We start from the raw sequence: 23,762 nt of genomic DNA, 5'->3' as shown, positions 1-23,762 counted from the left end.
TATCTATCAGATGGGGGCACATATACAGGACAAATATATATTTATATTATAAAATATATATATATATATACACAGTATATATTAAAAATCGATTTTAAAAAAAGTTATATATAGCTATAAGTAAATTAGGACAAACATTAGTTACAGCAATAAAAATACATACCTGTATTTCTAAAATATACCACATACACTAATTGAGCACAACTTCCTAATGCGAAAAAATTCCTTTATTATTTAAAAATTAATAAAATAGAGATGTCAACAACATGAAAAATGAGGGAAAAGGTGATGACAGTACAACAATCCAGGGAAGACACAATATGAATAACAAAAATAATGAGTAAAGAAATATTACATGTATCAAGGACACAGGTTCAATCAATAGTACAAATAACAGGATCCCAAGAAAAAAACCTCTCAAAAATCCATAAGTGCATTAGTGCATGTGAGGCTAGCCGTCTAAACACAATTGGGACCTGTAAACGTTACACTCCTATGATTGCCACCAGCCCAAAAAGACATACAAATATTGGTCAAATCTTACCCATATTGCTGCTTCCCTGGCACACCCCGTATTTCTGTACATTCATACATCTATATGAAAAAAAAATACAATATATATTAAAAATTACAAAGAAATAGATGTTTTACTTTCTTTCACAGGTGTTATATCATTTTGTTCAGACCTTCCGGTATAAGTGTCTGCAATTTGTAAATCCAGAAAGATTCTCATTTATTCAACCAGGCTACTCTATCTATGGAGCCTTCTGGAATCTGTTTAATCAGGTATACTCGGATCTTATTAAAAAAAATTTCATGTTCTGTCAGCAGGTGCCTAGACACACATGTTTAATAAACCCTTTTTTGACATTACAGCGATGGTTATTTAATCTTTTGTGGAGGGGCTGTGTTGTTCTACCCACATACTGTAGCCCACACTCACAGTAGAGTAGGTATATTACAAAGTCTGAAGAACAATCTAAATGATGTTTAATAGAAAATTCTTCACCAGTCACAGATGATATAAATTTTCTATTAAACGTCATTTAGATTGTTCTTCAGACTTTGTAATATACCTACTCTAGAGTGAGTGCGGGCTACAGTATGTGGGTAGAACAACACAGCCCCTCCACAAAAGATTAAATAACCATCGCTGTAATGTCAAAAAAGGGTTTATTAAACATAGTGGGGGAGATTTATCAAACATGGTGTAAAGTGAAACTGGCTCAGTTGCCCCTAGCAACCAATCAGGTTCAACTTTTCGTTCCTCACAGAATGTTTGAAAAATGAAAGGTGGAATCTGATTCGTTGCTAGGGGCAACTGAGCCAGTTTCACTTTACACCATGTTTGATAAATCTCCCCCAGTGTGTCTAGGCACCTGCTGACAGAACATGACATTTTTTTTTTAATAAGATCCGAGTATACCCAATTGAACAGATTCCAGAAGGGTCTATAGTAGGGATGGTTCGGTTCGGGTTCATACGAACCCGAACCCTCGGTAATGATTCCCGCTGTCTGCCCGCTCCATGGAGCCGGCAGATCCAGCGGGAGGACCGCCTGGAAAAGTGGGATACAGCCATAGCCATAGGCTGTATCCCAGTTTTCCAGGGGTTACACCCGCTGGATCCGCCCGCTCCACGGAGCAAGCAGACAGCGGGAATCTGCTGCCGAGCGTTCGGGTTCATACGAACCCGAACCTCGGCAGGTTCGGACCATCCCCAGTCTATAGATAGAATAGCACGGTTGAATAAACTAGAATCTTTCTGGATTTACAAATTGCAGACACTTTTATACCGGAAGGTTTGAACGAAATGATAGAACACCTGTGAAAGAAACATCTAAAACATCTAATCTAATTCTTTGTAATTTTTGAATATATATATATATATATATATATATATATATATATATATATATATATATATAATTTATTTATTTTTTTATTTTTTATTTTTTTTTTCCATATAGATGAATGTACAGAAGTACAGGTATGTATTTTTATTGCCCTAACTAATGTTTGTCTCAAACTACCTATTATAGATATATATTTTTTTAATATATATTTTTTTAATATATATATATATATATATATATATATATTTTATATATAGATATATATATATATATATATATATATATATATATATATATATATATATATAGATATATGGATATATATAGATATATATAGATATATATATATAGAGAGAGAGATAGATAGATAGATAGATAGATATAATATATATATATATACTCACCGGCCACTTTATTAGGTACACCTGTTCAACTGCACGTTACCACTTAATTTCTAATCAGCCAATCACATGGCGGCAACTCAGTGCATTTAGGCATGTAGACATGGTCAAGACAATCTCCTGCAGTTCAAACCGAGCATCAGTATGGGGAAGAAAGGTGATTTAAGTGCCTTTGGACGTGGCATGGTTGTTGGTGCCAGAAGGGCTGGTCTGAGTATTTCAGAAACTGCTGATCTACTGGGATTTTCACGCACAACCATCTCTAGGGTTTACAGAGAATGGTCCGAAAAAGAAAAAACATCCAGTGAGCGGCAGTTCTGTGGGCGGAAATGCCTTGTTTATGCCAGAGGTCAGAGGAGAATGGGCAGACTGGTTCGAGCTGATAGAAAGGCAACAGTGACTCAAATAGCCAACCGTTACAACCAAGGTAGGCAGAAGAGCATCTCTGAATGCACAGTACGTCCAACTTTGAGGCAGATGGGCTACAGCAGCAGAAGACCACACCGGGTGCCACTCCTTTCAGCTAAGAACAGGAAACTGAGCCTACAATTTGCACAAGCTCATCGAAATTGGACAGTAGAAGATTGGAAAAACGTTGCCTGGTCTGATGAGTCTCGATTTCTGCTGCGACATTCTGATGGTAGGGTCAGAATTTGGCGTCAACAACATGAAAGCATGGATCCATCCTGCTTTGTATCAACGGTTCAGCCTGGTGGTGGTGGTGTCATGGTGTGGGGAATATTTTCTTGGCACTCTTTGGGCCCCTTGGTACCAATTGAGCATCGTTGCAACGCCACAGCCTACCTGAGTATTGTTGCTGACCATGTCCATCCCTTTATGACCACAATGTACCCAACATCTGATGGCTACTTTCAGCAGGATAATGCGCCATGTCATAAAGCTAGAATCATCTCATTGTCATGTTCAAGAAACCAGTCTGAGTTCACTGTACTCAAATGGCCTCCACAGTCACCAGATCTCAATCCATAAGAGCATCTTTGGGATGTGGTGGAACGGGAGATTCGCACCATGGATGTGCAGCCGACAAATCTGCAGCAACTGTGTGATGCCATCATGTCAATATGGACCAAAATCTCTGAGGAATGCTTCCAGCACCTTGTTCTATCTATGCCACCAAGAATTGAGGCAGTTCTGAAGGCAAAAGGGGGTCCAACCCGTTACTAGCATGGTGTACCTAATAAAGTGGTCGGTATATATATATATATATATATATATATATATATATATATATATATATATATATATATATAAAAATGGAACAGGTGTAGACGGCACTGTGTGGCAAATAGCTCCGGTGGGTGCACGGCCCTCAGGAGTTAGACCCAAACTCCTTGGAAATCCAGACAATAGGTAGGAAGGCAGCACTCCAAAAATAGTGAAAAAACAGTGGTTTTACTCACCCATAATGTGCAATACAACGTTTCAGTTTCTCGATGAAACCTTTTTCAAGCAACACATATGTGTTGCTTGAAAAAGGTTTCATCGAGAAACTGAAACGTTGTATTGCACATTATGGGTGAATAAAACCACTGTTTTTTCACTATTTTTGGAGTGCCGCCTTCCTACCTATATATATATATATATATATATATATATATATATATATATATATATATATATATATATATATATTTATAATTTTTTTTTTTTTTTTATTTATATATATATATATATATATATATATATATATATATATATATATAATATGTGTGTATATATTATTAATAATAATAATATTTTAGGTTTTTAATATAACTTTTTTTTTCCCGGGTTAAATATGTCTTTGTCCTGTATATGTACCCCCATCTGATAGATAGGAGTATCAGCCGAGAGATATTTATATTTATATGTATATGTATATCTCTGTAATGTCTAATTTTGTCTATGTATGTACCCCCAGAATTGTAAAGTGCTGCGGAATCTGTTGGCGCTATATAAATAAAATTATTATTATTATATTTACATTATTATAGAGTCCTAAATGTATTATTATGGTCATATATTTTATGAATGTACATACGTTCGTTTTCTATATTAAGTCGTTTGTGACTTTGCTGAGACTCAGGGGCCATTTACACAGAAAGATTATCTGCCAAAGATTTAAAGCCAAAACCAGGAATGTATTTGAAAAGAGGCGAAATCTCAGGCTTTCCTTTATTACCTGTAGGCTGTTCCTGGCTTTGGCTTTGAATCTTTGGCAGATAATCTGTCAGAAAATCTTTCTGTGTAAAGTAACTCACCATCAGTCACTCTGATGAGTGATCCGTGCCCAGAAATTGGTATGTACGTCCTTTTAGATATTGCTGACGTATGCCGGGTTGAACTTACTGACTCTGTGAATAGACGTAACTCCGCAGTTACGTTTTTTACGTAGTGGGTCTCGCGCGATCTGGTCATGTGGTGGCTATGGAGCATGTGATGCGATCATGTGACCAGCACTGGAGTACAGACGGCGCAACACACAAAGATATGGACTCCAAACATTAATTTATGAACTTTATGAACATCCTCTGCAAGGTACCAATGTAGTTTTATTTTACTTCACTCTGGCCTAAGGGACAATGAGACTTATTAGGGAACAGTTACTTATCATTTTTGACGGAATTTGACCTCGCCCACCCGGAAGTGGTTGAGATCTAATAGAGTTATTATCCGTATATGAGTGCCTGTTGTGTATTTCTACATGCCTGAGGCTCTGCCTTATTATAGAGCCGAAACGCGTTGCTTCTAATAAATTTCCACCATAATATACCGCCTTTAGTTATATACTAGGTGGCATCTGCTACCACTGTGTATGCCACCTGCGCTGGACTCATCTAAGGGTACTGCTGGGAAATCTCTACAATTATCCTGCATCTCCTGGTTCTACCTTGAGACACCCAGAGCTGGCAGCTGTGAGCTTTTTAAACCCTACAGTAAAGTTGTGCCTATGGTTAGCACAACTCGCCCAGGTAAGCATGTTGCTGTTCACCATTTGTAGCCTCTACTGACCTGTGCTTGAATACTACACTAGAAAGTGCCCCGATCTCTCCTTTTGTTTTGAATTTGTTCTGAAGAAATACCTAAAGCTTTGGGGGTGATTCCCCCATTTATTATAGAAAAAGTGCGCTGGGTGGGCCCTCTAAAACAGAAATGGCAAGATGGCCGGGGCACACCGCAAAACGTGAAACATCGCCAAGTGATCATTAAATATTTAATCTATATGGATAAGGCAGCCATACTGCAGGCGGCACAAAAATCCTCTCAAGATTTAATCATTAGACGGTGCAAACTATTGTTATTTAGTTACTCTGCAGATGTGGCAAAGCAGTGCAATGCCATTTGCGCCAGTCTGCATATCACTGGTGCAACTTCAAGTGAATTTTTTTCTGCAATTCTTGGCATCCTTAAAATTGTTTAAAGAAGAGCTGAACCACTGTCACTTTTACATCACCCGCTGCAGCGCAAGATTTTGCAAAGTCTCTGCTACAACCAGATTAGCAACTACCAGAGCCTTTGAAGAGGTGAAGGACAACCAGCCCGCGATCGGAGGAAGATTCCATGAAATACTGTGATTCTGTGAAATACTCTCCAGTAGATGCTGCAACACTTGTTAATCTCTTCATGGGTGCTGAGGTGATGGTGATAAGGCGAGATTTGCTTTTTATCAGGAGTCAGGAGTGCACACTCAATGCTTTATTTGGTTTCACATGAAATAAATAAACTTTCAATGCAGGTGGGGTTTTAAGTCACAAGACACATACATATCCCATTCTGATCAATCCATAGATGGTCAGTAGTTTCCTGTCCTGCGCAGTCAAGCTGGTACAACGTGTTGTTTACACAAGTTTAATTATATAACAATGCCTCTTTCTTGCGCCTGTATTGTGGCTGCGATGTTGGTTTAAGGTGCTGTGCTCATTGGCCTGCTGCCAGTATTCCTTTCCTTTTTACATAGGCATATACAAGGCTGAAGCCATTTTAAGGATTACAGTGTTTTTATTCAAAGTAACATCACCTTTATGGCCACCTTAACAGGCCCCCCCTACCTACCACTATACTAACGAGGCATCTGAGCAGGGAAGAGATGTAGGAGACTTCACCAGATGTAGACAGGTTTCCCCTTGTGGGTAATCCCCCATTAAAGCCATTAACAAAAGCTGATGACCTTTATTGCTAGGTCAAAAGGCTAAATCCACTGTGTGTGTGTGTTTTGAGGTCTTTACTACCTTTGGGGACAGCCCATCTCTAGCAGATAGGCAACCTCTTAAAGTGTCACTGTCATTATAACATCAAACTTTCAGCTAACATTCTGTCTCCTGTAGAGTGTGCACCTCAAATTTGGCGCCATTCCGATGTTCCTAAGTGGAGATATAGCCCTGTTTGTGCTGCTCACCTATCTGCATTTGCTCTTTCTGGAGGGGGCGTGTCAGTCCTCTGATGACATCACCTGTCAGCTGATGCTGAGGAGTTGTCTCGGGAGTGAGCACAGCCAGCCTCCAGTCCACACCCCTATACAGCTCCTCAGCCAATTAGCTTTCAGCACATTCTCTGTGTAAGTGATTTTCAATAGAAGAGAACGGCTCTCCAGCTCTTCTGAAATCTAAAACCGACGTCCCTGAATCCTTCCTCCCCCAGTCTTCCCTGAAAAAAGTTATACACATCTTCCTGACCTGCCCATGCTGTCTCTAGACTAGGAACTCAGCATACATAGTTAGAGTTGCTTCTTCAACATCTCGATGTTCCTTGTTGTTTTTTTTCCTGGAAAAATATCTAATAGCATCAAGTTAGTTTCAACCCCTGATTCACCTTCAGCCTTTGATACAGTTGTTATGATAAAGAGTTTAAAGAGAAGTTAGTGAGCATTGGACTTTATATCTGGTTGGTGTTAGTGGTTGGCTCATGGATAGATATCAGACAGTTTTTGTGCCAGAAGTCCTGCTCTTGGCTTTATTTATTTATTTTTAATTTTTTTATTTTATATCTGGTCTCATACTTTATTATTATTATTATTATTATTATTTAATTTTGTTCCCCTTCTATCAACTTATCTCTTCCTATTTCTTGTTCATTTTGCCACCTGAGGTTTCAAATACCATGACTACACAGATCCTGTTATGTGGGAAGGTGATGTTTGTTGGCGGTTTTCCTGTATTATTCTATTCTTCCTACAAAGTTATTTAGAGGGTGTGCCAGGGTGCGCCCTTTGCTTGCAGACTTCCCACAGGTCTGTTAATATATCAGCCTTACTTGAATACTTGGTATGAAACTGGCGACCTGGAATGTAAAAGGTCTGTGGTCTCCAAATAATGATGGTACTTAGACATCTTATGAGGATAAAAGTAGGTTGTGCTATATAGCAGGAATCACACTTTGAAATAAGCTACTTCCCTAGAATGCAAAAATTGTAGGTAGGCCAAGTGTTGGGGTCTCCAGCAAAGAATGGCAAAGCAGGAGTATTTCTCCTTTATCATAAAAATTTGCACTATACTGTGGTTTCACAGGATCATTATGATAAAGGGAGGATTTATTCATGTGGTGCTGGAGGGTCAAATGGGAAGATTAACCTCTTCGTGCTGCAGCTAGTTTTGGCCTTAATGACCAGGCTCATATTTCAAAATCTGACCTATCTCACTTTATGCGCTTATAGCTCCGTGATGCTTTAACGTATGCTAGCGATTCTGAGATTGTTTTTTCGTCACATATGGCACTTTATGTTAGTGGCAAAAACTCGAATTTTTCCAATAATATGTTCGTTTAGTTAAAAATTTCTTAATTTTTCGAGGAACAGGAGAGAAAATTCACCCCAAAATCTGTAACGCAGGTTCTCCTGAGTACAATGGTACCCCATATGTGGGCATAAACCTCTGAATGGGCACACAGTGGGGCTCAGAAGGAAAGGAGCGCCAATTAGCATTTTCAGTGCAGATTTTGCTGAAGAAGTTTCTGAGCGCTAGGTGCGTTTGCAGCGCCCCTATAGTGCAAGCGAAGTAAAAAAAAAAACATAAGTCACTCCATTTTGGAAAGTGCACCCCTCAAAGTTCATTTTGGGGTGCGGTGAGCACTTTGACCCCACAGGTATTAGGGGAAAGTACTCAAAATTGGCCAGTAAAAATGAAAAACTCGAATTTTTCCAATATGTTTGTTTAGTTAGAAATTTCTAAATTTCACGAGGAACAGGAGAAAAAAATGTACCCCAAAATCTGTAACGCAGGTTTTTCTGAGTAGAACGGTACCCCATATGTGGGCATAAACCACTGCGTGGGCACACAGCAGGGCTCAGAAGGAAGGGAGCGCCAATTTGCTGGAGCAAAACCGCAGCTAGCAATAGTTATTAAAATAGCGCAGTTACTAAAATAAAAAAATTAAATTACAGTTAATGTGGGGTGGTTACGGACAGTCTGGGGTGGTTCTGGGTAATCTGGGGGGGGTTTGTTTTATTTTCTTGTATGTTTGTCACTTTTTGTACTTTTATACAGTCATTTTCACTATATTACTATGATTACTGTGATATTTTCTATCCCAGTAATCATAGTTCAGTGATAGGGATCAAATTGGTCCCTGTCACTTAAAATTTTCAGAGATGACTGCTTCTGAAGCGCATGTGCACTTCAGAAGCAGTCTGGGCGCCGAGGAGGTAGGACCTCCCTGAATCAGGTAAGTATAAGGGGGGTAGGGGGGTGACTTAGGGGATAAAAAGTGAAGTGTCAGTCCCCCCCGTCACCAATCATTTATGGTGACGGGATAAAAAGTGCCGGGCAGCACATGCCACAGGCGATCAGCGGTATATAGAATATACCGCTGATCGCTTGTACGGGGACCACACAGGGGGGTCCCTGATCACTGCCCCATGCTCTCCGCTACCTCCGGTGGCGGAGAGAATGGGGCTTAGATTTATTTTCACTTTCTCATCACTATGAACAGACACTTATTTCATCTCCCCCCGCCGTGGATTCTCGTTGGAGAGAGATGAAAGGCAGCGGCGGCGCCGGCAATGCCCAGTACCGGCAATTTGTAATTGGGTTTATTAGACAAATTTGCCATTATATGCATTTAAAAAGACTTTTCCCAGGTCTCCCACCCCCTCCTCTCCTTTCTGTCATCCACTGCAAAAAATTAGGAAATTGTGACTTGTTGCATCAGACACAACCCTGTCTGTTCTATAAAGAGGGGAGGAGGGAGTTGGCAGCAGAGAGCTGAGAACAAAGGATTACACAAATATGCAGCTGGGTGACAGCATATTCAGAGGTCAGAGAGGTCAGTGCTGACTGTCAGAAAAGATAGCCGGTGATGTATTTGTAGATTAACTCTTTGTTGTCCTGTTTTGGTGTTTTATTTCCCTCTCTCCATAGGAAAACAATGAAGACAGGGGGGAGAGCTTCAAACTGCCTTTTCATGATAAAAATTATTTTTTCGGCTAATAAACCCAATTACAAAGTTTCTTAAAATTTCCTGGACTATTAATTTCTGGAAAAAAAAAACAAACAAGTTAACTGGAGGACAGAGAATGACTCATCACAGTGGGGGGGGGCTACCTCAGCACCATGCTGTCTAGCATAGAGAACAGAAAGAGGACCAACAATGTGAGGGCACCAGAGATAGCAAGGGATAAGGTACTGTCTCCTCTTCTCGCTTTGACAGGCTTTGAAGATGTGTGGCGAGATAATAATACAATGGAGATGGAATATACTCACTATTCCCACGCCCATTTAGCATGGTCTAGATTAGAGTATTTTCCTCACATCTGCTGAACCGACTACATACTTAGAGGTCACACCAGTGACTGTCTTGCTTTTGGACATTTGCCAAAAGGATACGGACTTCCTATAAAAGTTCAACTCTTCACTAGAGATTCATAGATGTTTTTAGAGAGTGGTGGCTGCAGTACGCGGAGGATAATGCACAACACAGGGAAGACGCCCACTTAAACTGAGACACTGCTAAGGTGGTGCTACGAGGCTGTATTATGGCATACCATTGCACAGCTAAAAAGAAAACTGTACAGGCAGTGAGGGAGGCAACGGAAAGGGTACGACAGACTTATAAGACTTATCTTTCGTCTTTAACCCCTTCAAGCCTATTTGCACCTAAAAGACCAGGCTCATTTTTCAAAATCTGACCTGTCTCACTTTATGCGCTTATAGCTCAGTGATGCTTTAACGTATGCTAGCGATTCTGAGATTGTTTTTTTCGTCACATATGGCACTTTATATTAGTGGCAAAATTTGGTCACTACTTTGTGTGTTTTTTGTGAAAAACATCAAAATATGAAAAAAATTTAAAATTAGCATTTTATAAACTTTGAAATTCTCTGCTTCTAAAAAAAGAAAAATTAGTTACTAAGTCACATTACCGATATGTCCTCTTTATTCTGGCTTCATTTCATAAACATTTTACTCTTTTAGTTTTTAGTCTTTAAGTTTCCAAAACTGATTTTTTTAGGGACCAGTTCTTTTTTTAAGTTGATTTAGGAGGTCTGTATATTGGAAACCCCCATAAGTGACCCCATTTTGGAAACTAAACACCTTAAGGTTACAAACCCACTTGGCGGGTCGATCGGGCAGGGCTGCGGGGGGGGGGGGGGCGGCCGGGGCTGCGGGGGGGGCGATCGGGCGGCCGGGGCTGCGGGCGGCTGGCTGGAGCATATACTTCACCTGGTCCCCGCTCTGGCTTGCTGAAGACATCGGGAACCGCCGGAGCCGGGATCAGGTGAAGTATCAGCTACGGCGGCCGTGGGGTTAATGGGGTGGGCTGCAGACAAACTCGCAGCAGGGATGTACATCCCTGCTGCGTGTTTGTCTGCCATTAAAAGCATAGGGCCGGGATCTGCAGCGAGTCTCGCTGCAAAAACGCAGCATGGAGACTCGCTGCAGACCCGCCAAGTGGGTTTGTAACCTAAAGAATTAATCTAGGGGTATAATGAGCATTTTAACCCTACAGGGGCTGGAGGAAAGTATTCACCATTAGGCCGTAAAAAAATTAAAAATTAAAATTTTCCAATAATATATACGTTTAGATTAAAGTTTCTCATTTTCAAAAGGAGAGAGAAAAAGCACCCCAAAATTTGTAACACAGGTTCTCTTGAGTACTACGGTACCCCATATGTGGGCGGAAACCACTGTATGGGCACACAGCAGGGCTTAGAAGGAAAGGAGCACCAATTAGCTTTTCCTTTGCAGATTTTGCTGAAGAAGTTTCCCAGCGCCAGGTGCATTTGCAGAGCCCCTGTAGTGTCAGCAGATAAGTCACCCCATTTTAGAAAGTGCACCCCTCAAAGAATTCATCTTGTGGTAGGATGAGCATTTTGACCCCACAGGTGTTGGAGGAAAGTATTCAAAAGTATACAGTAAAAATGAAAAACTCAAATTTTTCCAATAATATGTTCGTTTAGTTTGAAATTTCTCAATTTTAGGAGGAACTAGAGAAAAGTACCCCAAAATTTGTAATGCAGGTTCTCCTGAGTAAAAAGGTACCTCATATGTGGGCATAAACCACTGCATGGGCACACAGCGGGGCTCAGAAGGAAAGGAGCGCCAATTAGCTTTTTCAATGCAGATTTTGCTGAAGAAGTTTCTGAGCGCCAGGTGCGTTTGCAGTGCCCCTGTAGTGCAAGCGGAGTTAAATCTTGCCATAAGTCACCCCATTTTGGAAAGTGCACCCCTCAAAGAATACATCTTGGTGTGCGGTGAGCATTTTGACCCCACAGATATTAGAGGAAAGTATTCAAAATTAGACAGTAAAAATGAAAAACTCATGAAATTTCACGACTAACAGGATAGAAAATTCACCGCAAAATCTGTAACGCAGGTTCTCCTGAGTAGAACGGTACCCCATATGTAGGCATAAACCCCTGTATGGGCACACAGCCGGGCTCAGAAGGGAAGGAGCTCCAATTAGCATTCTCTGTGCAGATTTTTCTGAAGTAGTTTCTGAGCGCCAGGTGCGTTTGCAGCGCCCCTGTAATGTCTACAGAATAGAACCCCCCCAAAAGTCACCTTATTTTGGAAAGTGCACCCCTCAAAGAATTCATGAAAAACTTGAAATTTTCCAATAATATGTTGGTTTAGTTTGAAATTTTTAAATTTCACAAGGAACAGGAGAAAAAATGTACCCCAAAATCTGTAACGCAGGTTCTCCTGAGTGCAACGGTACCCCATATGTGGGCATAAACCACTGTATGGGCACACAGCAGTGCTCAGAAGGGAAGGAGCGCCAATTTGCTGGAGCAAAACCACAGCTAGTAATAGTTATTAGAATAGCGCAGTTACTAAAATAATAAAAAAAAATGAGATTACAGGTAATGTGGGGTGGTTACGGACAGTCTGGGGTGGTTACGGGTAATCTGGGGTGGATACGGTCAACATGGGGTGGTTACAGGCAACCTGGGGTGGATACAATCAACATGGGGTGGTCACGGGCAACCTGGGGTGGTTACAGGCAACCTGGAGGTGATTAGAGGCAACCTGGGGTGGTTACGGGTAACGTGGGATGGATAGGGACAACCTGCTGTGGTTACAGACAATCTAGGGTGGTTACAGGCAACCTGCTGTGGTTATGGGCAACGTGGGGTGGTTACGGACAATCTGGGGTGGGTAAAGACAATCTTGGGGGGTTACAGGCAATCTGGGGTGGTTACGGATGAACTGAAGTGCTTATAGGTAATCTGAAGTGGGTACCTGTAATCTGGTACTCTGCAGGGGGTCATTGGCAATTTGGGGTGGTCAGAGGCAAGGTGCGGTGGTCAGTGGCGACGTGCGGTGGTCAGTGGCGACGAGCGGTGGTCAGAGGCAATCTGGCATTATTACGGGCAACCTGGGGTGGTTATGCGCCACCTGCGGTGGTTACGGGCAACCTGGAGTGGTTACAGACTATCTAGAATTGTTACGGATAGACTGAAGTGCTTATAGTTAATCTGGGGTGGTTACAGGCAATCTGGGGTGGTGACGGACAATCTGAAGGGGGTTACGGGCAACGTGTGGTGGTTACGGGCAACGTGCGGTGGTTATGTGCAATCTGACGTGATTACGGACAAACTGGGGTGGTTACGGGTAATCTGGGGGGGTTAGGGGGTAATTAGGGAGTAAACTGCAATTATTACTATAATAAAAGTGTGTGTTTTATTTTTTTGTATGTTTTTCACTTTTTGTACTTTATATATTAATTTTCACTATATTACTATGATTACTGTGATATTTTCTATCACAGTAATCATAGTTCAGTGACTGAGACCAAATTGGTCTGTCACTTTAAATTTTCAGAGTTGGCTGGTTGTGGAGCGCATGCGCACTTCATAACCAGCCAGGACGCCGAGGAGGAAGGAGCTCCCAGGATCAGGTGAGTATATGGGGTAGGGGGGGGGTGACTGGGGGATGGGGGTAACTGTGGGGTGGGGGGCGACTTGGGGGGGTGGGGGCACATCAATTTTTATCCCCTGTCACCAATCATTCATGGTGACAGGGGATAAAAAGTTCTGGGAGCACATGGTACAAGCGATCAGCGGTATATAGTATATACCGCTGATCGCTTGTACCGGAACCCCACAGGGGGGTTCCCGATCACTGCCCAATGCTCTCCGCTACCTCCGGTGGCGGAGAGCATGGGGCTTTCATTCATTTTTCTTTTTTGATTACTGTGAATAGGCATTAGTTTGTTCACAGTGATGGCGGCGGCCATCTTGGATCTGATGGCCGCCGCGGGGAGGGGGGGTTAGTGACTGGGGCACTAGGGGGGCTGATCTGGGGTCTGATTTTACTTATTTCATCTGTAGATGAAATACAGCGGCGGCACCGGCCCGTCAGTGACCGCCGTTTCAGCGGTCACTAAGGGGTTAATGGGGGTCAGCTGCGGGATTGCAGCTGATTCTCATTACCTCCGGGGCTGCAGTCAGATGAGAGCGGGATCGCTATCTCTGATACAGACAAATAAAAAGATGCCCAAGGTAAATAGTCCTCAATGCACCAATAACTTCAAACACCACAAAAAAGAAAATCCAATGAAGGATCAAAAAGATGCATCACAAATGAATATTATCATATTCTTTATTTAAATAATTCATATTTTGTAAAATTCATTAAAATGAAGGGAGTGAAACAGACCCAAACACATGGGAAAACAAACAATGAGGGGACATGTAAATATACTTTATAGAATCATATATTGCACGTGCATACAAAGTGCTAATGAGAATAAATAGAATTGAATACAGGCAGCCTCCACTAAATGGCAAACTAAAATAGATGTAAATAACAATAAATGAAATATATCTACCCAGGCAAAGTCTTGGGAAATACCGAGGATACTGAGTAAGTACCACACGCAAGGTGAAGTCACCAAAACATATTAAATATTTATGGGCTGAGGAGGATGCCTATATTCAATCGAGTCCCACTCACCTACTCACCCTACGCGCGAAACGCGCGTAGGGTGAGTAGGTCTCGATTGGATATAGGCATCCTCCTCGGCCCATAATTATTTAATATGTTCTGGTGACTTCACCTTGCGTGTGGTACTTACTCAGTATCCTCGGTATTTCCCAAGACTTTGCCTGGGTAGATATATTTCATTTATTGTTATTTACATCTATTTTAGTTTGCCATTTAGTGGAGGCTGCCTGTATTCAATTCTATTTATTCTCATTAGCACTTTGTGCAATGTATGATTCTATAAAGTATATTTACATGTCCCCTCATTGTTTGTTTTCCCATGTGTTTGGGTCTGTTTCACTCCCTTCATTTTAATGAATTTTACAAAATATGAATTATTTAAATAAAGATTATGATAATATTCATTTGTGATTGTCCTGCATCTTTTTGATCCTTCATTGGATTTTCTTTTTTGTGGGGATCGCTATCTCTGCAGCGATCCCGCTCTCATCATAAAACCCCCCTCAGTCAGGAACGTATATATACATTCCTACTGCACTGGGTATGTGCAATAGTAACGTATATATACATGTTACTGACGTGAAGGGGTTAAAGGCGGAAGATAAGGACATTTGGTCATGGGCAAAGACTGAATATGAGGTTTCGTTGGAGAGATATGAAGACATGAGATGGGATCAGAGTGAGGCTTATTTCTGTATACAGAAACAAAACTGGTTCTTTACTGCCTCGTATGGCAAGAGGCAAATACACCCTGACTTACATTAAGTCCCTGCGTGGTTCCTCATTTGATTTGGTCACTGATCCTAAGGGGATAAATACCATATTATGGAATTGCTATAAGGAGTTATACACTGCTCCACAGCGAACGTAAGACCTGGCAGAGGAGTTCTTGAGGAAAGTAGATCTTCCTAGCCTACAAGCTGACTTAATAGCTTTAAATGCCCCAATTACAGAAAAGGAGGTAGAAGTTACAATTAAACATTATCCTGGGGAGTTTTAAGGCTTTCAGAAGTGGACCCTTTACCGTCAGGTGATATGGCTCATATCAGAGTGCTATACAAACAAGGGAAAGACCTGACAGACCCAGGGGTGTATAATCCTATCTCACTCGTTAATCAGGACATCAAAATACTCTTCAAATTATTATCTGACAGTCTAGCCGAAATACCGCCAACCATCATAAGACCACATCAGGTAGGATTTATAAAGGGCCGCTCAGCTGTCACTAACATTAGAACACACTAGACGAGGCAGACAGGGACTAGTGGTCTTAGACGCAGAAAAGGTCTTCGATAATGTCAGTTGGGTCTAGCTGCAACTGGTTTTAGACAGGTTTGGCATTACCCAGACCCTTTCGACATTCTCTGAAAGCAATATACAAATCGCCCTAGGCACTGGTCTGCTCAGTGGGATATTACGCCCTTTACGTACGTCATAGCTCTCTATATGACAGGATACATGTGGGTGGTAAAATCGTCAAGTTGACCTCTTTGCAGACAGCATGCTACTTTACATAAATGACCCGCAGGGACAGCTCCCCGGTGTGCTTAGGTTTCTTGAGGAGTTTGCAGGGATCTCAGAATACAAAATAAATGCCAGTTACTTGAACTGGGAGATCTGCCTTTCTCTGACCTACTGACAGGAGATTCCACGATAAGACAACCTACTATAACCTACTTAGGCCGTAAACCGTCCTCCCTGTACAATTTAAACATTTCACCAATCATAACCAAGATTAAGGAACTAGATTGTGGAAGAAGCTACCTCTTTCTCTCTTTGGGTGAGCTCATCTATACAAGATGGTGAGTTTCACACGCCTGCTTTGTCCCTTACAGACCATCAGAAATTGCAGGCGTCGGTGATAGCCATTCTCTGGAAGGGCAAGAGGCTCCGTATTGCATACAACAAATTGGCTCTCCCAAAGAGAGAAGGTGGCCTTCAGCTACCATTACTGAGGGGCTACAACTTGGCGGCTTTATTCCGCCACATTAGGGACTGGATACACGGCACGTAATTTTTTTTTCCAACCTTAACATGGATCGGGAATTAGCGGGGTCATAATCTGGTGACTTTACTCCACTATAATTACGCAGCCCTTCTGTCACAGGTGAAAGCCAGCATAGTACTGGGAGACACTCTAGCAGCATGGACAACGGTCCAAAAGCTATACGGTCTACCCTTCCGAATTTCGCAGTACGTGTCTCTCTGGTGCCCTCCAATTTTTCCTCTAGGCAGACAAAATAAACTTTTTGCAAATTGGATTTCTAGCAAGATACAAACAGTAGGGGACATCATACATAAAGTTGACTTCCTAGCGTCTAAAGGAGATTTTGGGTCCAATCAGTACCTGCAATATTACCAAGTAAATATTGCAACTCTTTAGCAGTAACGTGGGGGACAAAAGAGATATTAGGGACATTTGAGCTAATAGGACCCAGATCGAGACACGACTAATTATCATATTTGTATGGAGTGCTGAGAAAGCAAATGTTGCAAAAGGAGCAACGTATGCATTTAATCTGCCATACAGGGATGCACCAGCGCATTGCTTTAGAGAATGCCCAAAATGCAAACTGTCTAAGGCCAATTTAATGCCCTCAGATACAAACCTTCTGGGCATCTGTTCAGAGTAATCTTCATGGGAGGCTGAGATACCTTTGACACTGCGTAAACTAATTTTTTATGACTTCACATTAGACCAATCAGGACTAGCAGTGGGGCATGCAGGGGCCAAAATGTTGCATATAGTGAGTCTAGCGGCAAAAAATTTAGCCTGCGCCACTGGTTACAGCCTGAGACCCCCCACTATGGAAGAGCTCATAACTATTTTACGTAGATTACTACTGTATGACAAGGTAGAGACATTGAGACGTAAAGCAAAAGAGAAATTGGAGGGCTTTTATTAGTCATCATATTTCTCGAACAGAGACAAAGTTATGTACAACTTTAGAAGTAATGGTTGGTACAACACAGAAGCATTAAAGGGGTCTTTGAGAGTGCTGAAGGTAGAGAGCGCTTAGTGACTTCCGGGAAAGGGGAGAGGGGGGGGATGATTGTTGTTTTTGTTCTTGTTTATGCATATCTGCAATTCAGTTATATAATTATATTACATGATACAGGACTGCTGCGCCGGTAGGATTGCATGTTCTTTTCATAGTGAAACGCCATACGCCAGGCGTTTTCACTTAGGCCGCAGAAGTCTGCATTCAGACACATTCCCGGGACTAGTAGTGTGAGCAGAATAGAAGCCCCCCCAAAAGTCATCCCATTTTGGAAAGTACACCCCTCAAAGAATTCATCTTGGGGTGTGGAGAGCATTTTGACCCAAAAGGTATTAGAGAAAAGTATTCAAAATTAGACCGTAAAAATAAAAAAAAAATTTAATTTTTCCAATATGTTTGTTTACTTTGAAATTTCACTAGGAACAGGGGAGAAAACGCAGCCCAAAATTTGTAACACAGGTTCTCCTGAGTTTAACCCTTAGACGACCCAGGGCGTATAGTTACGCCATGGAAGTCTGTCCCCAGACGACCTAGGGCGTAACTGTACGCCCTGGGTGTTTCTCCCACTATGAAGCGTGCTCCGGAGCGGAGCACGCTTCACAGCAGGTGGGGGCCGGCTGCAGTGAGCAGCCGGGACCTCACCGGTAATGACACGCTGCAGCGATCGTGCTGCAGCGTGTTATTAACTCCTTAAACGCCGCGACCGCAGCGTTTAACTTTAAGTGACAGAGGGAGTCCCCTGTCACTTACCGATCGGGACCCCCGCAGTGTGACTGCGGGGGTCCCGATCGGTAAAACGGACTGCCGGAGGTCTCTCACCTTCCTCCGTGCGGTCCGATCGGCGATCTGCTACACTGAGCCTGCACAGGCAGGCTCAATGAGCAGATCGCCAATAACACTGATCAATGCTATGCCTATGGCATAGCAATCATCAGTGTAGAAATCAAAGTACTGTATGTACAAGTCCCCCAAAGGGACTTCAAATGTGTAAAAAAAAAAAGTTAAAAACACTAACACACTACCCCAAAACCCCACCCCCAATAAAAGTTGAAATCACCCCCCTTTCCCATTATATAAATAAAACATATAAAAACAAATAAACATATAATATACCGTAGAGTGCGTAATTGTCCGATCTATTAAAATATAACAAGCGTCATTGCGAACGGTAAAGGGCGTACACGAAAAGAGGGGAAAAAGTGCGCGGATTACCGATTGTTACATTATATATAAAAAAAATTAATAAAAAGTGCTCAAAGTGTCCGATCTTCACAAATATGGTATTAATAAAAACTAGAGATCATGGCGGAAAAAAATGACACCCCATACAGCCCCGTAGGTAAAAATATAAAACCGTTATAAAACCGTTAAAACCGTCACAATAGGCTCATTTTATTAATATTTAATTGCCAAAAAAAAGGATTTCATTTAAAAAAAATATATAACATTAGAGATTCTGTGTAAACCTGCATATGGTTGTGTTCGGGCTGACCTATAGAATAATGGTATCATGTCGCTGTTACCATATAGTGCATTAAGTAGACACAGGAACCCCCCAAAAGTTACCATATTGCATTCTTTTTTGCGATTTCACCAATTTTTATCTTCATAAATAATATATTTGGAATTCCATCATACATGTTATGGTAAAATGAAAGACGCCATTACATAGGACAACTATTCCTGTAACAAATAAGCCATTACATGGCCTTGTAGATAAAAAACTGAAAGTGCTAGAGGTCTTAGAAGGGGAGGAGGGAAAAACGAAAACACTAAGATTAAAATTTGCGCGGTCCACTGGGTCATTTTGGGCCTGGTCCTCAAAGGGTTAACAGTATCCCATATGTTAGCATAAACCACTGTATGGTTACACAGCAGGATTAAGAAGGGAAGGAGCGTCATTTTGCTGGAGCAGAACTTCAGCTAGTATCTGTTTATTAGAATAGCGCAGTTGGTAAAAAAAAAAAAAAAAAAAAAAAAAAAAAAATATATATATATATATATATATATATATATATATATATATATATTAGAGAGAGAGAGATTACATGTAACCTGGAGGTGGTTACAGGCAATCTGGGGGGGTTCACTTGCTGTCTGGGGTGGTGAAGGGCAATTGGGGGGTTACGGGCAGTCTGTGGCAATCTGGGGTGATTATGGGCAATCTGAGCGGTTACAGGTAAATTGAAGTTGCAGTGTGGCTCTTGGGCAACAGAGTGAGGATGTGATTTAACCCACTGGAAGTAATAGTAGTCAGCAATGGCAGGTTTAGCCTGGGTAGTCAGTGGCCAGATCTTATGTCACGGTTATGGCACGAGGGGAACTGACTAACTGACGGGAACCTGTCCAGGCGGGGCTCCACCACACCACACAATTCTTCGTTGTCCTTAGTCAAGGCACCAATAACTAGACCAATGCCAGGGGTCAGAAACAACGGTAGTTGTACGTTTATTAATACGGTGGTTGTCAATAGTAACAGTCTCTCTGGATGCAACCAGGATTGAGGCAAACTTAAGTACAACTGAGAGGAATGGATGATGCTGCAATAGACCGTGGTGTGGTAGCGTTACTATGAGTGAGAGGGAACTGGATGATGGGGGTAGTAGTCCCAGAGAATGATACTGGGTAGAACAGACTAAATAGGATACTTGCTGTTGATAATGACGCGGTGACTATGACTGAAAACGACACCCAGATCTTGAATAAATATGACCGGTTGAGAGTCAGGATGGTCCGGACTAGACCGGAATACTTCTGAATTACAAATTAAAGAGGATACCAAGGAGTTGCGGCGTTTTCCTGAGAAACAACAGAATACACATCCTTCTCCCTTGAAGGTAGAGAGGAGTCTGAGGTAAACTGGGCGTGTCTAACTGCTCGACGGCTATTGGGGTTACTATGGCAGCCGGGGAGATCACGTGACACCAGGCCAACTGCATCATCACAACATTAAATAACAGGCAAATAAACATACATATCGTAATACCAGACTTGAACACTGGGGGGTGACATAATATAAGCAGTTTTCAGTGGCCATTATGCTTTCCAGAACAGGGACAGTCAGAACACAAATAAATACAGATGCAGACATACAATTAGGAGAAAATCTTCTACTCTGGGCCACTGCAGAGTGGTTATGAGTAATCCGGGATGGTTACAGGTAATCCAGGGCACTTGACTTTGGTGACGGGGAGAAAAAGTGCCGGCAGCATATGGAACAAGCAAGCAGCAGTTTATACCGCTGATCGATTGTACTGGGACTACACCGGATGGTCTCATTTTTATTGCCTCATGCTCTCTGCCACCTCCGGTGGTGAGTCCGTTCACAGTGATTCCGGCAGCCGTCTTGGATCAAATAGCCACCCGGGGAGGGTTAGTGACTGGGCTACTAGGGTTAATCCGAGCGGTGGGGACATGTATTCATCTCCTCTCACCATGGATTCACGGTGAGAAGAGATGAAAGTGTTCAGCAGCGCTGGCAATGCCCGTTACCCGAGGCTGCTGTTATACTGTTAATAAAAGCAATAGCTGGTGCGGGGACTTATCAGGACTGACCCCACACTCTGCCCCAACCCCTCAGCTACCTCCAGTAGAGAGGAGGGGGCTGCGGGCCTTACCAGTGCCGCTGCTCTATTCTGTGCCATCACCGTTAAAAGCTGATGGCAGCAGAATAGAGCCCATTAATAGGGTTTAATGTTTTGTGTGACAAAGTTTTGGGCACATTTTTTGCGGGAAGATGTGTGGTTTTTATTGATACAAAGTTTTACATATATATATATATATATATATATATATATATATATATATATATATATATGACCTTTTGACCTCTTTTATGACATATTTTGTACAGCAGATTGTATGTCGTGCAATATAATTATTGATATAGTTTTATAAATTGGGTTGTTATGGACATGATGATACCAAACATGTATAGGTTTTGTGTTTTTGATCTATATTTATGTAACTGTTTATTGTATACAGTCATCCCTCAACATACAATATTAATTGGTTCCAGGAAGACCATTGTATATTGAAACCACTGTATGTTGAGATCGAAACTCTATGGAAAATAGTATAGTAATAGTAATACTGGCCACTTTCATTGGTCAATCATCTAGTTATCCACATGTGCAGCAGATCCTGACTGTCTGAAGCATTTTTATGTCTGGTCTCAAGTTAAGATGATCAAGAACATTGTATGTTGAAAATATTGTATCCTGAGGCCATTGTAAGTTGAGGGATCACTGTATAGGGAATGTAATGCAACTTTGTTATTTTTTTTTTGTGGGGGGTTGGGTGTTTTTTTTTGTTTGTTTGTTTGTTTTTACACTAGTGTACATTATTGATACAATACCCTGATATGATCACTGATACAATACACTACTACTGTAGTACAGTGTATAGTAGTATGTCCGCATCATGCTAACAGGCAATCTGCTCAGCCATACCTCTGTACCTCTGGCATGGCTGAGCAAAGGCTTATCCATGGTAAGCCTTGGGGGACTGGACGTTGCGGTGGGACATCGCGATCACATGAGTATACCACCGGTTTAATCCTCCGCTCTGGGTAGTTTCAGGGGGAGATCAGCTATCATACTGACAGCTAATCCCCTGCTCTGCCACCCCCGATACATGCCATTAAAAGGCATATGTATCGGAATAAGGCCCATTAGTGACCGCCGTTAACACGTATTGGCGGTCAGTAAGGGGTTAAAGGAGTATACTCATAGCAACAACTATTAGTGTTGAGTGGACTGTTCGGGTTCTAAACTTAGATGCGCTCAGCATTTGATTTCTGGTGTCTAAAGAAGTTGGATGCTGCCCTAGGGTTTCCAGGAAAACATGGATACATTCTATGGTTTGCAGACACTGGGAGTAGAATGCTGAGCATTTGGGTTCAGAGAACGTTGCCAAGCAGTTTGAAAGGTCCGTTCAACACTTACAGCTGTATCTAAAACAGTAGGTCATTAAAAGCTAAGAAAATTTGCAATTGGTTCTATTTCCCTTTTTAGCTTTGCCTCTCATATGGGCCCTCTGAGAGATCTGTCATATCTGCAGATGTTGTCCCTGGTGACATGTGAACCCAGGACCCCAGCTCTGCAAGGCAACAGTTTTAACCACTGTGCCTTGGCTATTCTCTCCTTATTGTGCAAACTTTTTACGTGGTCGGTGACATAACTGTATCTGTCTTCCTTTTGTTTTCTAGAGCTAATGAGCGTGTGCCCTTACACTGCTTAGACAGACATCCAAGTCAGCAGCATGTTGTAGCTACAGGTGGGCAGGATGGCATGCTTTGTATTTGGGATGTTAGACTGAGCCGGACACCAATATCTCTCCTCAAAGCCCATGATGCAGAAAGTAAGTTGCCACTATCATATTTATCTGTATCTGAATTAAAGAATAAATAAAATAATACTGAATTACTTTTTTGTGTATTTTTTCTTTTTGTAGTGTGGGAGGTCCATTTTCACCCCTCAAAACCTGATCATTTATTCACCTGTTCTGAGGATGGGTCTTTGTGGCATTGGGATGCATCCACTGAAGTTATGGAACGGCCTTCATTTCTACTGGGTCTGTACACTTCTAGTAAATTTTTTCGCAGATTAGTCTAATAATGTCCACAATTACAGATCCGTAATTACTGACAATGTTGTACCCCAGTGATTTCTGTGCCCTCCTTGTACACATCCATATTTGTTACAGATACATGCTGGGGCCATGATCTGTGTTAAAAAAAAAAAATCTTGACTAGCCATTGTACAGCCTCTATTTGCATAAATGACTGGGTTAGTGTAAATTACAGACAGCTTATGGATTGTCATAGTAAATATCCGCAATTTGTGGATCAATTTCCTGCAGTTCCGCAGGATTTGCAGATCAGCAATTTAGCAGGGAAACATCAGAGATTTCAATCAATAAATTACAAATTATACTGAACACTTTCCCATAAAAATATTTATCTATCCAATCCGCTCCTTCTGGACATGATGTCGATAGCTTAGGTAGCATTTTCATGGTGACTGGTTTCCCTTAGTGTCACTGTCATCATAACTTTCAATATCTAAATCAACAGTAGATGTGATATAAAGCATGCTTAAAATTTACATCCTTCTTACAT

At 41.6% G+C, this 23,762-nt stretch overlaps 1 protein-coding gene across 1 annotated transcript in view; it reads left to right on the top strand.

The window, feature by feature from the left end:
- Positions 1 to 23,762, top strand: part of NUP43 (nucleoporin 43) — a 208,158-nt gene that overhangs the window by 171,731 nt on the left and 12,665 nt on the right. Inside the window, exons 6-7 of the mRNA XM_069955648.1 lie at positions 22,851 to 23,002; positions 23,096 to 23,215. Coding sequence (XP_069811749.1) covers positions 22,851 to 23,002; positions 23,096 to 23,215 — 272 coding nt within the window. The remainder of the gene's footprint in view (positions 1 to 22,850; positions 23,003 to 23,095; positions 23,216 to 23,762) is intronic.

This window comes from Dendropsophus ebraccatus (genome assembly GCF_027789765.1).
Source record: "Dendropsophus ebraccatus isolate aDenEbr1 chromosome 6 unlocalized genomic scaffold, aDenEbr1.pat SUPER_6_unloc_1, whole genome shotgun sequence".
In the NCBI taxonomy this organism is placed as follows: Eukaryota; Metazoa; Chordata; class Amphibia; order Anura; family Hylidae; genus Dendropsophus; species Dendropsophus ebraccatus.
This window is presented reverse-complemented; position numbering and strand designations above follow the sequence as displayed.